General features: G+C 34.6%; 1 protein-coding gene across 7 annotated transcripts in view; it reads right to left on the bottom strand.

Annotated features, from left to right (window-relative positions):
- Positions 1-15,177, bottom strand: part of LOC126813424 (protein argonaute-2) — a 39,933-nt gene that overhangs the window by 16,656 nt on the left and 8,100 nt on the right. For 3 of the 7 annotated variants that reach the window (XM_050539147.2, XM_050539148.2, XM_050539151.2), the window contains 13 exons: positions 13,210-13,254; positions 12,329-12,370; positions 11,444-11,678; positions 10,262-10,382; positions 9,044-9,225; positions 8,386-8,522; positions 7,945-8,079; positions 7,093-7,116; positions 6,292-6,379; positions 5,810-5,893; positions 5,622-5,685; positions 4,554-4,625; positions 1,103-1,150 (listed from right to left, as the gene is read on the bottom strand). In XM_050539147.2, coding sequence (XP_050395104.1) covers positions 1,103-1,150; positions 4,554-4,625; positions 5,622-5,685; positions 5,810-5,893; positions 6,292-6,379; positions 7,093-7,116; positions 7,945-8,079; positions 8,386-8,522; positions 9,044-9,225; positions 10,262-10,382; positions 11,444-11,678; positions 12,329-12,370; positions 13,210-13,254 — 1,277 coding nt within the window. The remainder of the gene's footprint in view (positions 1-1,102; positions 1,151-4,553; positions 4,626-5,621; positions 5,686-5,809; positions 5,894-6,291; positions 6,380-7,092; positions 7,117-7,944; positions 8,080-8,385; positions 8,523-9,043; positions 9,226-10,261; positions 10,383-11,443; positions 11,679-12,328; positions 12,371-13,209; positions 13,255-15,177) is intronic. The other 4 variants (XM_050539150.2, XM_050539149.2, XM_050539152.2 and 1 more) reach the window with 2 other exon arrangements.

Raw genomic sequence — 15,177 nt, 5'->3', positions numbered from 1 at the left:
GGGGCAACGACAATATACGACCACATTTCAATGTGGGTGTATAAAAACATTTTGTTTAATTTTCACTATTGAACACTGTGTAGATACATGTAGCAGTCAGAAATCTAAAACAGTCCTCAAACTTCATTAATATAAACAATTTATATTAATTTTAGCTTCTCGAGTGTTCACAAGATTTTTCACAGTGATCATGGGCCATAACTCTGGCAGTCAATCGAATATTAACTTTAGCCTCTAGAGTGTCAACAAGCCATTGCAGACGCCGGACAGACCGACGACAATATGCGACCACATTTCAATGTGCGCGTATAAAAAACAAAACAAAATTTGTCTACTGGATATTTGCCCAATTTCAAATTTTCTTAATTATTGTTGCCCAATATGAGACTTTGAGGACTGTTTATCATCTATATATAAAGTCAAACAAGAACTAGTATGTTGTATTAAAAGTTTGTCACATTCTAGTCCTTATATATCTATCTCAGTCACATTATGAATGAATGCATCTTTTTCTATTTGTGATGATCAGTGTTCAGTATTATAGAAGGAGTTTTTCCCTAAGTGTAGGATGCCCCATACTCCTCGCAGTGTTTCGTTTGATTAGACCTAATCCCACTCAACACTGCCGTAATGAAAGCAAATTTCTGTTCCAAATTATGACTGGTCAATAGTCCGATACTGTTTGGAGACGAACAATGCTTTCACCGTTTTTAATACCTTAAATCACTGTCCAAAGTTTTAGGGAAGACCCCAGATTAAAGAAAGGGCTGTCATGTTGCTGTATTTACGAGAGATTTGATTGAACAGGAAGAATAGACACACTCCCTCAAAAGCTCAAGTATCAGAAGTCAATCCAGCAATGGCCATAAGCAAATTTTCATATGCAATTCCAACCACGAGACAAAAGACACATTTTCATTTGTCAGCCACATTCCTGATGTGTGAATGAACTTAAAAGATGCATTCATTTCTTGTAACATGGAAAAACTTGTCATTAATTATATAAGTAATTTCTCATAAAAACTAATGACAAGGTTTGTGTTATAAATTGTGACCAGTTTATAAAATTAAAGTAGAATATATTATAAAAAATAAAACGTACCAAGTTATTAATTTCCTTTTCACGATCAGGGGCTGATCTAGCTGTAGCCTAAAATGCAAACAAAAAGGTTGTCAGCATATTTAATCTTTTGCCGGTAATGGGAGCTTTTACATGTATAAGAAAATAACCAGCGGTTGCCAGGCAAGATATGCCCACATTTTGCAAGTTCACAACAATAGCGATTTTTCGTACAATCAGTAATGGAACCAAAATCTCTGGGTTATATACTTGTATTTCAAGTTTTATCAAAATCGGATCAAAATTGTAACCTTTAGAGGGTCCACAACTTGATATACCATTTTTTTTTACACAATCTGCGTACAAGGGGTGGCCATTTTGTCCGGCAGTTTTGGTCTGATTTTCACAAAAATCGAACTCAACCACATTACCGTGTAACATGATATATTCGAACGACTTGTTTAATCAGATAATAAATATGATCTCTGGAGGAACCACAAACTAAAAATGCGATTTTGCGCACAATCGGAAAGTTACAATCCGATATGCACAAATATCGCAAGGAACCAAGATCTTTGGGTTGTAGACATGCATATCAAGTTTCATCAAAATCATATGAAAATTGTGACCTCTAAAGTGTCCACAAACTAAATCAGGGGCCATAACAATCTGATTAAAATACAGATCCATATTTCTTTTCAGTTTTTTATACATTCAATGGCCTATACTACATTAAAGATATGGCCGGTTGTAGTGGAAGTTCGCTTCAAGGATCGTACGAGTGGCTTTTGACCCTTTGACGTCAGATATTGATTAATCAATCAGCGGTGACGTTTCTAGTGGTGAACGCACAGTTCCGTGCATTGCACTTGACGTATCAGACGGTTTCATTGGCTAATCCCTTACTTCAACCAGAAAACTGGTTATATAACAACTCTTCCAGATCCTAGTGTTGTGAAGACAAGTAAAACGAAATTTTGAACTAAAGAAAAAAAAAGAAACGAAATAGGATCTGTGTTTTAATCAGATTGGGGCCATAATCCATGAAGTTATGGTCCGATACATGCCAATATCGAAAGGAACCGAGATCTTTGGGTGATAGACCTATATTTCAAGTTACATCAAAATCGGATAAAAATTGTGACTGTGTAGAGTGTCCTTAAACAAATTGTGGATGGACGGACAGGAACGACAGCATAATACGTTTACATTTTGCAGGAGATGGACAGAGAACAAGGTAAAAATTTTAAAAAATCAATTTTTCATACAATCAGGGGCCATATACCGGGACGTTATGGAATGAAATGCACAAATATTTTATGATCAGTAGTGGAATACCGTGTTTTATCAGTGAAACAAAAGTGTTATTCCACTGGCTAGCAGGAGTCCATGTTGTTTTTACCTAAAATGATTGTAAAATCATAAAATAAATAGAACATTTGTCGTTTTGTCGTGAATAACATATTTTATTTCATCTCTAAGCAAGAAAACGTTTATATTTTCACTCATGCTACGCATTCGTGAAAATATAAGTTTTCTTGCTTCTCGATGAAATAAAATATGTTATTCCCTCTAAAACAACAAATATCCTCTATATATTTCAAGTTTTATCAAAATCGGATAATAAATTGTGACTTCTAGAGAGTCCACAACCTTGATATTTCATAATTTTACACTATTTGTGTACAAGAAGCGGCCATTTTTTTAGGCAGTTTTGGTCCAATTTTCACGAAATTTCATCTGTCATTAGGGTGTAACTAGTGCTACCGTTAGGACTTTGTGTTATTCGAATAACCGTAGCTATTAACCGGTTAGTAACCGTTTAACTTTCAACATAAAACTGACCTTGTCAGGGGGTGCGAGTCATTACTCACGCGTCGCTATACTTGCCTAAAAAAGGCATTACTCGCGCAAAAATTTCAGGAAACTTTTCATAGAAATGTACAATTCTTTAATGAAAATTTAGACTATCTAAGGCTGTATACATATTTGTTTACCAGGTTAATTTGGTTCATTTGAACCATTTTTTAAATTCAATATCTACAATAATATACAAGACAATGCGCCGTTTCCCTTTGTACGTGACAATGGTGATATTATTTCGATTACACAATGTTACTAAGAATAGAATATGGAAGGCGTCTATTGATTGAACAATAAAGAAATAATTTCGGGCATACAAGTAGAATTTTTATCCAAAGTAGAATTTTCGCGAGATATTACAAGATATGAAACATATAGAATGATTTATTTTGCCGTAAACTATGACGAGTGCTATTAATAGCATTATTTTTTAGCAGTCGACATCGTAGGACAACAGTTACATTCTAAGATTTTCAAACATCAAATACAAAAGGACAATGGACAACTTTTGTTATAAAGAGGAATATAATGGGACACTTGAGGTTTCACAAGCTAAAAACGTGATTTTTCCGTATAATCCGGGGGCATAATCCAGGAAGTTACTGTCCGATATGCACAAATATCTAAACGAACCAAGATCTTTGGAAATGAAATGAAATGGAGTTTAACGTTCCACTGTTCTACTCTGATCAGGGTTAATGAAGACGGGCATGCCAATGTGTACACAGAACCTTGTTTTTTTAGTCCCATCCGATCAACTAGACAGCTGCCCTTGTCAGGCCCTCCATCCTGCATCACTGACAAAGGGGAACCACGCCGGAAAATCTGGATGAACTTTCTCGGCCAATGCAGGGATCAAACACCTGACCTCCAGGCTAGCAAGCCAGTGTCTTACCACTTAGCCACCGTGGCCCCCAAGATCTTTGGATTATAATCATACATTTCATGTTTCATTAAAATTGGATAAAAATTATGACTTCTAGAAGGTCCACAACCTTGATATACCATCTATTTACACTATTTGCGTACGAGGGGCAAACATATTGTCTGGCAGTTTAGGTCACGATCTTTTACAAAATTTGAACTCAACCTTCATTAGGGTGTAACGGCGATATATTGTGACCTCTAGAGGGGCCACAAGCTAACAACGCAATTTTCCGTACAATTAAGGGCCATAATTCAGGAAGGTAAGTTCCAATATACAATTTAGGGCCATAATGTAGGAAGCTACGACGAATATGTGCGAATATCGAAAGGAAACAAGATCTTTGAGTTGTAAACATGCATATCAAGTTTCATTAAAATTGAGACCTCTAGAAAGTTCACAAGCAAAAAACGTGATTTTTCGTACAATCAGGGGCCATAATCCATGCCAATATCGAAAGGAACCAAGATCTTTTGGAGATAAACCTATATTTCAAGTTTCGTCAAAATCGGATAAGAATTGTGACCTGTAAAGTGTCCACAAACAAATTGTGGACGGGCAGACGTCCTGACAGACTGGGGCAATGACAATATACATCCACATGAATATGTGGGCGTATATAAATTTGTTGGCTTCTAGTTCTTCCTGATGCTATCATTTATAATGCAAAACAGTCATACCCTTTAGGTTAAGAGTTTCACTTACTTTGATCATTGTTGATGTCTGCATATCTGTAAGTTTTTTAATACACCTTTGACCTCCTACTATATTACATACCTAATCAAATTTTAAAAAAATACAATGTAGGTCATATAAAAAAATATATACAAACATCCTCACTGATTACTGTACATCAGGGGGTCTTGATAACCGGGTTTGTATCGCACTTTGCAAATCAAATCTTGCTCGTTGCTAATCAATTTGCTACAAAGTAGCTAACTGGATTTGCACAAATGCTAATCATAGATTTTGCTTCTTTTATTTCTCACATGGACAATTTTATGTCCCCCTTTTAAGTGTAAAAAGTTGTGGACACTTTTTATAATGATTTTTCAACATTTCTTCGCCAGTTTAGTCACGATCATCTAGTATCTAATACATATTACCATTCACGTCAATAAAAAAAGTTTTAGTGCCTCCTATACTACGCAGAGTTACATCCCCCTGATTTTTTGATTTTTTTAATGACAGGCAGGTTTTTTTTGATAAAATAAAAATAATTCCTTGATTTTCTTCACAAAATGGGATAGGTATTATGGAATATATATAACAAAGGTAGGCACTAGTATTAATGTGGGAACTAAATGATGTGTTTACAGAAATTATTACGGAGATTTGCAGCAGGGAATTTTCGATCAACAACAGCGATGTTCGTTTTAGGCTAATATGAGTAATATTAATATGTCTGTCAAATTTACTGATGTTCCAATGTAAAACATCGATTTTAGCTCCCGATGCATCAACGCATAAAATATTATTTGATTGATATCAGCACTGACGAGTGAATGGCTGTTACGCCAACAAATGACATGGTTGTGAATATTGAATGTTCAAAAGACAAATCAACATAGAAATGTCATCGGAATTATTCCGATAGGCCTACTACATTTCTTACGGATTAACATATGTCATGAGAGAGTATACCTTGCAATATTTATAACAATAATTTTGAAATAGTGTGACTGAAATAAAACTAAATGCATAATATTGTAAAATTCAACAGATTTTACTTCAATCAATCCATGTGGGTGTATAAAAAGAGAGATAACTAACCTCTAAAGGTAGATATGTATGTTTTTGTTCCTGGCCAACCTGAAGACAGGGAAAGTGAGGGTATCTGAAATATAAATGAACCAAAACAAAAAACATGGTGTTAACTTGTCAATCGGCAGTGAAACAGGGGTGAAATACAAGGGTTAAACTGCTTTATTTGGAGAATTAGTTCTGTCAAAAAAACTTACTGTAATTTAATCTTATATCTTTCTAGGAAATATCTGGCTACTGTACATTCAACTGTTTGACCAGAATCAAGTTGTAGTGGAAATCTACAAATATAAAACATAAAAATACTGACACATCCATCATAAACTATCACATGTGTAATCATATCAACATCCATCAAAAAGTATCAAATGCTTGGTCAACCAACATCACAAATATCACGTGTAGTTAATCGACATCCATCATAAACTATCACATGTGTAGTCAATTAATATTAACAAATGTTCAGTTAATCGACATCCAATAGCAAATGCTACGTTGCAAGAATTGATGCTGGCTTCCGATCCATTTATGCGTAAATTTTTTATTTGATATCACGACTAGTGGTAAGTTGTGGGATTATATCATGGGCATGGAGACGACTGGGTGTATTTGGTGGTGATGCTTTATTCAACAAGCATTGGTAACAATTGATTGAGAAGTGAAAACTAAATCAACTTACGATTGTGTCTGTGCTGGCCGCCTTGTAACGTTACATACACGATATTTTCTCTTCATTGTACCACAGTGAGTTATCTCCACTTTCAGACCTGAAAGAAACAAAATTAATGAAATAAACTCATTGAATTACAACCCAAGAAAATTGTTAATCACTTGAATCTTTTACATCAACAAATTACCATAGAGACTCATCCATATCAAACAATTTTACTCTTTGGAATTTTCCCTGTTTACTCATTTACATAATTTTCATATCAATGACAATATGTCTTCCCTATAATTTTCATGAATGGTATAAACAGAAAAAAATATATAGTTGCCAGCCCATGTACTAGGTCCAAGATATAAATGTAAAAGAGATCATATTTATCTTTATGTAGAAATATAAGCAAATCTGAAATCCCACAAGTTGTTGAAAACCATAATTCTCCATGTAACAATTCATATTAATTTCAAATTTACAAAGTAAGGGCAATAGAAATGTAAATTAATTTAATCAACACCACATCATTTGCTAGAAATTATGAATGACGGACGGATAGAGGCAAGCAATGGCAATATGAGAACAACATGAACGTATCAGAAGATCCTCTTTTACTAGCATAAAATTGGTTGTATTGTCAGTATATAAATAGATAATGTAAAACAAATGAAAGTCATGAAAATCAGCTTTAGCGCACAACAATTTCTTGTTTTACGGTATAGAGGGAGGGGGTCAGTGGGGGGAAGGAGGACATCATATATATATAAATATATATAAATATATTAGAATAGACAAGCTATGACATGATGAGTTATTTACCTTGAGAAGCAGAGGACAAACCTCCTGAAAATATAAAATATCTTTAATCACGTCAACGCCCAAAAAATATGATGTCTCCCTCCTATCCCCCTCAAAATCCACCCATCTTACCCCCATTATCCACATTATACCGAATCAACACCTATCCCCATTAAACCGGTCCAGTTTTATTTTACTGATTACAATATAAAATAGTACTATCCATCCTTTCATTCAGTACAAAAAAATAATTCACAATTAACAACAAACAGCAGAAATGGGCAGTGGTATTGGGTGTTCCAGAGAGGGTACAAAGTTATTAATTGAGTATATATTTGTGTAGTTTATTCTGTTCTGGAGGGAAACAACAGCTATTATAGAGTTAGGCAAAAAAACATTGGCCATTATTAGTCAAGCAATTTACAATCATTACGACTCTTCCCAACAATTAAAGACTTGACCAACAAACCTAATGATAATAATTCAATATACATTTTTAAATGTACTGTCACACCAATACACACCTTTGTCATATTCAGATTAAAATATGTATTAATTTGTTTCTGCTCACGTGTACAGTGCGAGGAAGGATAATTTTTGCTGGACAGTGGTATTTTGACAGTGATCTTCATGGAATTCCAAATGTCAAGATTTTGTTTTTGTGATCTGAAGTTCTTTCCCTGCCCATTCAAGGATTTGAGCCCAGGACATTCTATTTGAAAGTCTAGTGCCCTAATAGCATGACCATTCCGCTGTGCAAGTTATAATAATTTAACCCTAAAATCAATAAATCAAGAAGTTGAAATGGCACAATCAATTGCTGATACTGGAAAAAAAGAAAGAAAATCATGTTTCATCTGTTAAACAACCTACCTTTAATTTCCTTTGTAAACTTTACTCGTTGCGAGTCGGTCAGTGGACGCTTTTGATCGGCTGTATTCTCAATATCTAAAACTTCGCACATAAACTCTATTACTGGTTGGGCTTTATAAAATGCTGTAGCTGACACTGTAAGAATAAACAATATACATTGTCTGATGTAAGTGACAAGTCTATTTTGATATGCTGCTATTATTTAAAAGGTTTTTGGGCAAGGTCTTGGAATATTAATATGGTTAGTCCTTTCATGAAAACAATGCTTCACACTAAATTTGAAATATATCGGTTATAACCTGTAGGGGTATCAAAATAAGATAAAGAGAGACAGATGGTAGTTAAATTAAAAGTTGGCAAGAAAATTGAACCACAGCTCAATACTGAAATTTACAACTAAAATCTTTATATATCCAGGTGGATAAGCTATTTTAATCTTACCATCAATATTTAGCATCATCTTCCACTGAGACGGTCGAACGCTCTGATGAAAACCAAACCAAACCTCCCTGCCACCACCCAGTGGATGGTCATAACCTTTAGGTTGAGAGAAAAACGAACGTCCTACAGGGGTATACCTAAAACAATCAACAAAATTACATATCATTCTGGAAAGATCTCATAATATTGCAGTGGAGAAGTGGATTTAAACAAACAGGATTGTGAATAAAGGTATTTTAGGGAATCCAAATGGCCAGGATAAAGGGTAATTTAGGGATTAATAGAGGCCATGATAATGGATATTCTATAGATTGACTCGGACCAGGATAACGGATATTTTATAGATAGAAAGGGGCCAGGATAAAGGGTATTGTATGGATTTAAAGTTGCCAGTATGTCACAGATTAAAAGGGGCCAGGATTGATAGGGGCCACTATAAAGGATATTATATAGATTGAAAGGAGCCATGATTAAACATATTTTAGGAATTGAAAGGGGCCAGGATATCTTAAGAGATTGAAAGGGGTCAAAATAAAGGGTATTTTAGGGATTAATAAAGGATACATTATGGGTTGAAAGGGGCCATGATAAAGGGTAACTTACGGATTGATAGGGACAAGGATTAAAGGTTATTTGGGAAATGCATGGGCAAACTTACGTCATACTTGGTAAATGTCTCATGACTACATCTAGAGCTTGTATGGCATCCATTGGCATCTGTTGTGTTCGACCCTCCAAAGCTTCCTCAAGATTATACAGGCTGACCTGGGCTACCCATTTTATAGCTACAGTAAAAACACGATCTCGTCCTTCTCCTGGTAGAGTTACTTCTAGCTCAACCTACTCAACATAATTATCACAACATATGATATTCATTCTTACCATAAAGTTAATTCTAGTTCAAACTAGTCAATAATACAGTACGCAGATTGTGACCCTTTTACGAAACAAGATTACTTATCAATATTTCTTGACAACCGATATGATTTTCAGTAGATACGATTTTCAGTAATATACGCTGCATACAATAACATACCAACATACTTAACATGAAAAAAAGGCTCTAATTAGCTCTATGGTGTTATTCTGTCATGTTTCCTAAGGGATTTCAAAAGAAATTACCCCTGAATAGCTTTAATGAATGTTGTTCACCCGAAATTTTATAAAAACCCCAAGATAAAAGGGTGAATACTGGAGGCTTTAGTGGTAACTTGCAATACGGTAGCATTTGAATACAGCCCCCGATCACCACAAAGAAATATGAATCAGAGTTTTCATTTTTCACCCAAATCAAAGCAGACATTTTAGAAGGCACTAATAAAGTTATGTCTATCATCTTCGGATTATATAATAAAGTTTTATGTCTATCACTCAAGGTTGTGTAATAAAGTTTTATGTCTATAACTCAAGGTTGTGTAATAAAGTTTTAAGTCTATAATTTCCAGGTTGTCTAATAAAGTTTTATGTCTATCACTCAAGGTTGTGTAATAAAGTTTTAAGTCTATAATCTCCAGATTGTGTAATAAAGTTTTAAGTCTATATCTCCAGGTTGTGTAATAAAGTTTTTAAGTCTATAATATCCAGGTTGTGTAATAAAGTTTTAAGTCTATCATCTCCAGGTTGTGTAATAAAGTTTTAAGTCTATAATCTCCAGGTTGTGTAATAAAGTTTTAAGTCTATAATTTCCAGGTTGTGTAATAAAGTTTTAAGTCTATAATCTCCAGGTTGTGTAATAAAGTTTTGTCTACTATATCCAGGCTGTATTATTTTAGATTTAACATGACCAATGATAATATCTGCACATTTCGTTTCTTAACAATTTAACACGTGGCAATAGGTGTTCCTGTCAATCACTGAATCTAAAATCATCTTGTACCTTTTCTTTAGCTATAGGTAATGGTTCTCTACTGTACAAGTTTTTACGTCCATCGAAAACAGGTTTAGCACCAGAAAATATTCTCTGACCATATGACTGGACCATCGTCTCAATAATCTCACTGAAACATATCAAAACAGTTAAGGGAGTTGATTGTACAGATAAAGTCAAGTTAAGGCGGTCAACCATTAAGATTAATTATATTTTATATCATATCTAAAGAGGGTTTAGCATCAGAAAATATTCTGATATTGATAAAATACAGTTAAGGAGGTTAAGCATAATATTCACATTATCCATAATACTGTGTTGTGTTATATAATCTAAGGGTGTTGACAGCGCAATTAAATGAATTTTAACGGTTTAAAAGCATTTACAAATGAAATCAATCAGAATGTTGAACATTACAAATATTTAACATTTTGAGAAACCATACCATGACTCTCATGAACAGAACTTGAGAACTTTAAGATACTTTCCCACAAAAGTATTTATCAGGGTGGTTGTTTCCAATAAAAGGATGGCAATTTTTTTATATGGAAAGTAGAGACACCCATGGTGGAGCGCATACAGGACAAGGGTTTCCCTAATCGGCAAGCCGACGATTAGGGATGTCTGTTTGAGTGACATCAAAGGTTGCATGCGAAAATTGTCTGATCTCTCAGAGTTAGTGAGCGCTTGATGTATATGTTGAAAAACCTTATGGTGAGCTTCAACGTAAAAGTTTCTGGGATAAAAACCAAGGAAAAAGACGTGGGCAGTGGATAATCCGAGAATTAATTAGGCTTTGATATTTATGATAAACAGACAGCGATTAAAGACAATATCGTCTTGTATGTGCAATGAATTCTCCTCCGGCTTCGCACCCGTTGCTAGGTACTACGTTGGCCAAGTCATGTGACACAAACATGGCTTTTTTTAATAGATTTTTATAGCAGGGATATTCCCTCGCAAATACAATCTTTGAGAAGGATTTGAAGCAAAATTTTTATAGTCAAATTAGTTTGAATATGTTTTTAGTCCAAATAAATCATCAAATCACACAGTTTGTATGCGGGAAGGTATCTTTAACAAGACTAAATCTACAATATGGGGACTTACTTAGGCGAACATGATTGGACACACTGGTTAACTTGATGGGACATGGGAGGACTTACTGGTTCTTACATATCAAGGACTTACCGGTTTACACGTCGAGGACATTTGTCTGGTGTGATGGATACATCATAATGGTGGATGAAACCCTTTGGAATTCTAACTTGAAAATGATTAGCACGAAGCAAGATGGGTCGACCCTCTGTGCCATGGTTTGGGCGAGGTGGACAGACAAAATCACCCTCGGTGGATATTGTTGGTGGGGCGTGGAAGGGTGCATATGGTGTTGATAATGAAGGGATCTGAGGAGGAGGCTGTAAAGCTGAAACATAAAAAAATTATAAGTTTAGGTCTGATTTCAATCAAGCCAAAATGTAACATTTTTCGTAAATTCCCTGTAAATGGCATATTTACATCAAGCAGATTTGAGCAGATTGCTAAATAAAGCCATTCTTGCAATCAGAGCCTTCTGTCATTCCCAAAATATGCAGCATGCATTTCAGATAAACCAGCCAGCAAGTAAAAAGAACTGGTTTGTAGCAGGTCTGAAATATACACCATACCCGAGAGCTATATTAGAGTTTGTCCACCAACATACCTTTCCCCAGATAAACCAGATGTTCACTATACCTACACGTTCAATACGATTAGTATGAACGATGGACAGATTCTAACATAATACTACTGCAGCCAGTCCACAGTTTATATGTTAAGTCTTAACAGAAGTCTGTGGTTATTTTACCACACAAAGGAAGAAATTTTGCCTGGAAAACTGCATTCCTGCTTATTCCCAGCTGTGAAGGACTCTTTAATGTACAAGCCAATGAACATGGAGCTGGTTTTTGTTCTATTCTAACCACTAGACTAACTTTTCTTGTCAACCAGGCAAAAGGCGAATGCGGGACATTCTGTCAAAAGCCCAGAGATGACACAAGTTGTGTCTGTTAAACTTGACTTCTGAAGATGACTTACCTGGTTGTGACATTCCCATTAACTGTGATGGAAGCAGGGGTTCTGAAACAAGCAGTTATCTCCCTTAGACATAAAAACAATTAGCATGTAAGATATAATAAGCTATCAACCAAATAAGCACCAGCACCATTCTTCCAAAATTCAGAAACAACTTGATTTGACAGCAAGCTAATACAATTATGTTCAAAGTTCCAATTCCAACAGATCAAAATCTGATTTGTCAAATTTTTTCAAGAGGTGGACTTTATTTCATTGTTAAGCAATGGATCTACGATAGTTTATTTCGTTGATTACAATATATTCTGTACATGTGTATACCTGTATATTTATATCAAGGAGGACTGTTATGAAAAAGATAAGACTAACTGGTAAAGTTTAGGAAAAAGAGCCCTGGTTCTAGTAGATAAATTAACCCAATACATTATAAAATCATCTCCACTACCATGAGCAAATCTACCCTCAACTATAAAATCATATAAATATTTATAGACAATCTACATGCAATTAAAATTATACAAACTCTTCCTTCCATTTTATACTAGTTACTGTGTCCCAAAGTCCTGATCAATCAAATTGTTTATTTCTGCTTAGACTGCTTAGTGTCCCATATTCTACGCATGATAAACGAATCCTCTGATGATGAACATTGCTCGAAATTCAGCAGAGATCACTCAAACTTCCTTTGGAAGTTATAAAATGATCAAACCTTTCTTTGATTTCAGTCCTCTGTTGGGCATTAAAACTTACTTGTCCAGATACATATTTCTAAGAAGTTATATGTTACAGAAGATATTAGATGACAAGATTTAGTAACATATTCACCAGAGTAAAAACATGATTGACCAGAGATAGACCAGATTAACCAGTAATAATCAACTTACGTTCCTGTGTCATAGGAGGGAAGGTAAACTGTAGACCAGGTTGACCTGAAATAACAATAAAAACAATGCTGGTCAATGCACATGTTACATGTACATTTGTACAACCCAGTAAATAACTTCTGGTCACATAATTTCAATGACTGAAACAACAAATGTATTTATGTGGAAACAAATAAAGAATAGATTGAAAGACTTTGTACACAGAAGAGAATAAATCATCCCATGTCCCTCATATACAAAAATCAACACATCCCAACTCCACCAATCCCCATCTAATATTAAACCTTCTACACATTTTTATTACCTACCATATTAAACAACTTAATTCCATTATACCACTAATCACAGAGATCTTTGGAAAATAAAATCAAATCGTATTTCGAATAACTATTTCCTTTTATTATAACCGGTAATATCCTGTACATGATAGACCCCATTGGATAAGAAAAGATAGGTTGTCAGGCAATGAAACATACGCCCACAGCAGCTTAATCGTCCAAGCGTCAACAAGGGTTGTCGCATATTTATTCCTTTGTAGGTAATTGGGAGCCTTTACAAGACAGTTCCATACAGACCAGATTATAATTTCGTTGTTTGAGGGTTCACAAAGTTCTAAAAACTGAAACAAGGGACTCAACTCTGGAAGTAGTTTACAGAAATTGATGAAATTTGACAGGCTTATTTGTTTTCCTAATTTAAATAATGCATATAATCTTCATACAAGGGCCATAACTCTAGAAATAATTGACGGAAATTGCTGAAATTCAATAGACCTTTGTTTCACAAATTTAAATGACGCAAATAAATTTTATACATATCGGATGATAACTTTCATCAATCGAGCCTTAACAAGGTTGAACAAAGTGAAACAAGGGCCATAACTCTAGAAGTAATTATTTTAAATTGCTGAAATTCAATAGGCTTTGTGGTTTCACTAATTTAAATAATGCATATAAATTTCACAAAGATAGGATGATAACTTTCGGCGTTCGAGCGTTCACAAGGTTCAATAAAGTGAAACAAGGGCAATAACTCTAGAAGTAATAAATGGAAATTCCTGAAATTCAATAGGCTTCTTCGTTTCACTATTTTAAATAATGCATATAAATTTCAGAAAGATCGGATAACTTTTGCTGTAGAACGTTCACAAGGTTCAATAAAGTGAAACAAGGGCCATAACTCTAGAAGTAATAAACGGAAATTGCTCAAATTCAATAGGATTCTTTGTTTCACTAATTTAAATAATGCATATAAATTTCAGAAAGATTGGATGTTAACTTTTGGCGTTAAAGCGTTCACAAGGTTCAATATAGTGAAACAAGGGCCATAACTCTAGACGTAATAAACAGAAATTCATCACACTAATGTAAACCACATATATCAATTTTAAAACGATCAGATTAAAACTTCTGGAGTTAGAGTGTTCACAAGAAATTGTGGACGACGGATGGACAGGGGCGACGGCAATATACATCCACATTTCCATGTGGGCGTATAAAAAGGGTGGGGTGGCGACAGTACCGGCTAATAAAAGACAAGCCAGGCGAGTCGAAAGGGAATTGGATAATTACTAATCACAAGATGGACGGACCACAGGGTTATGGGAAGCATGCAAGAATATAAACTAACATAGATTATACAAAAGCAAAAAGCGCATATAAACACACTACATTTAATTACTACAAAATAATAAAACAATAAGTTGGCAAGTAAAAAAAAATATGTATACACCAATGGCAGAACTCAGTCATAATCTTTCTATTGGTCAATCAATAACAACTGGTGTCAAATAATAATAACATGAATTTTGATTGGTTGATTAATCTAATTTCTAAACATGTAAAATATAAGACGTAACACGACTGAACAATCAGTAATATAAAGAAGGTAGAGATACATATTAGTAATAATAGCCCTTTCCAATTCCTTAGTTATCTCCCTTTCTACTATTCAAAATATGTTTGGTAA

Source organism: Patella vulgata, chromosome 1 (assembly GCF_932274485.2).
Source record: "Patella vulgata chromosome 1, xgPatVulg1.2, whole genome shotgun sequence".
In the NCBI taxonomy this organism is placed as follows: Eukaryota; Metazoa; Mollusca; class Gastropoda; family Patellidae; genus Patella; species Patella vulgata.
The sequence above is the reverse complement of the archived record's forward strand: the minus strand, read 5'-3'. Positions and strand labels throughout refer to the sequence as shown.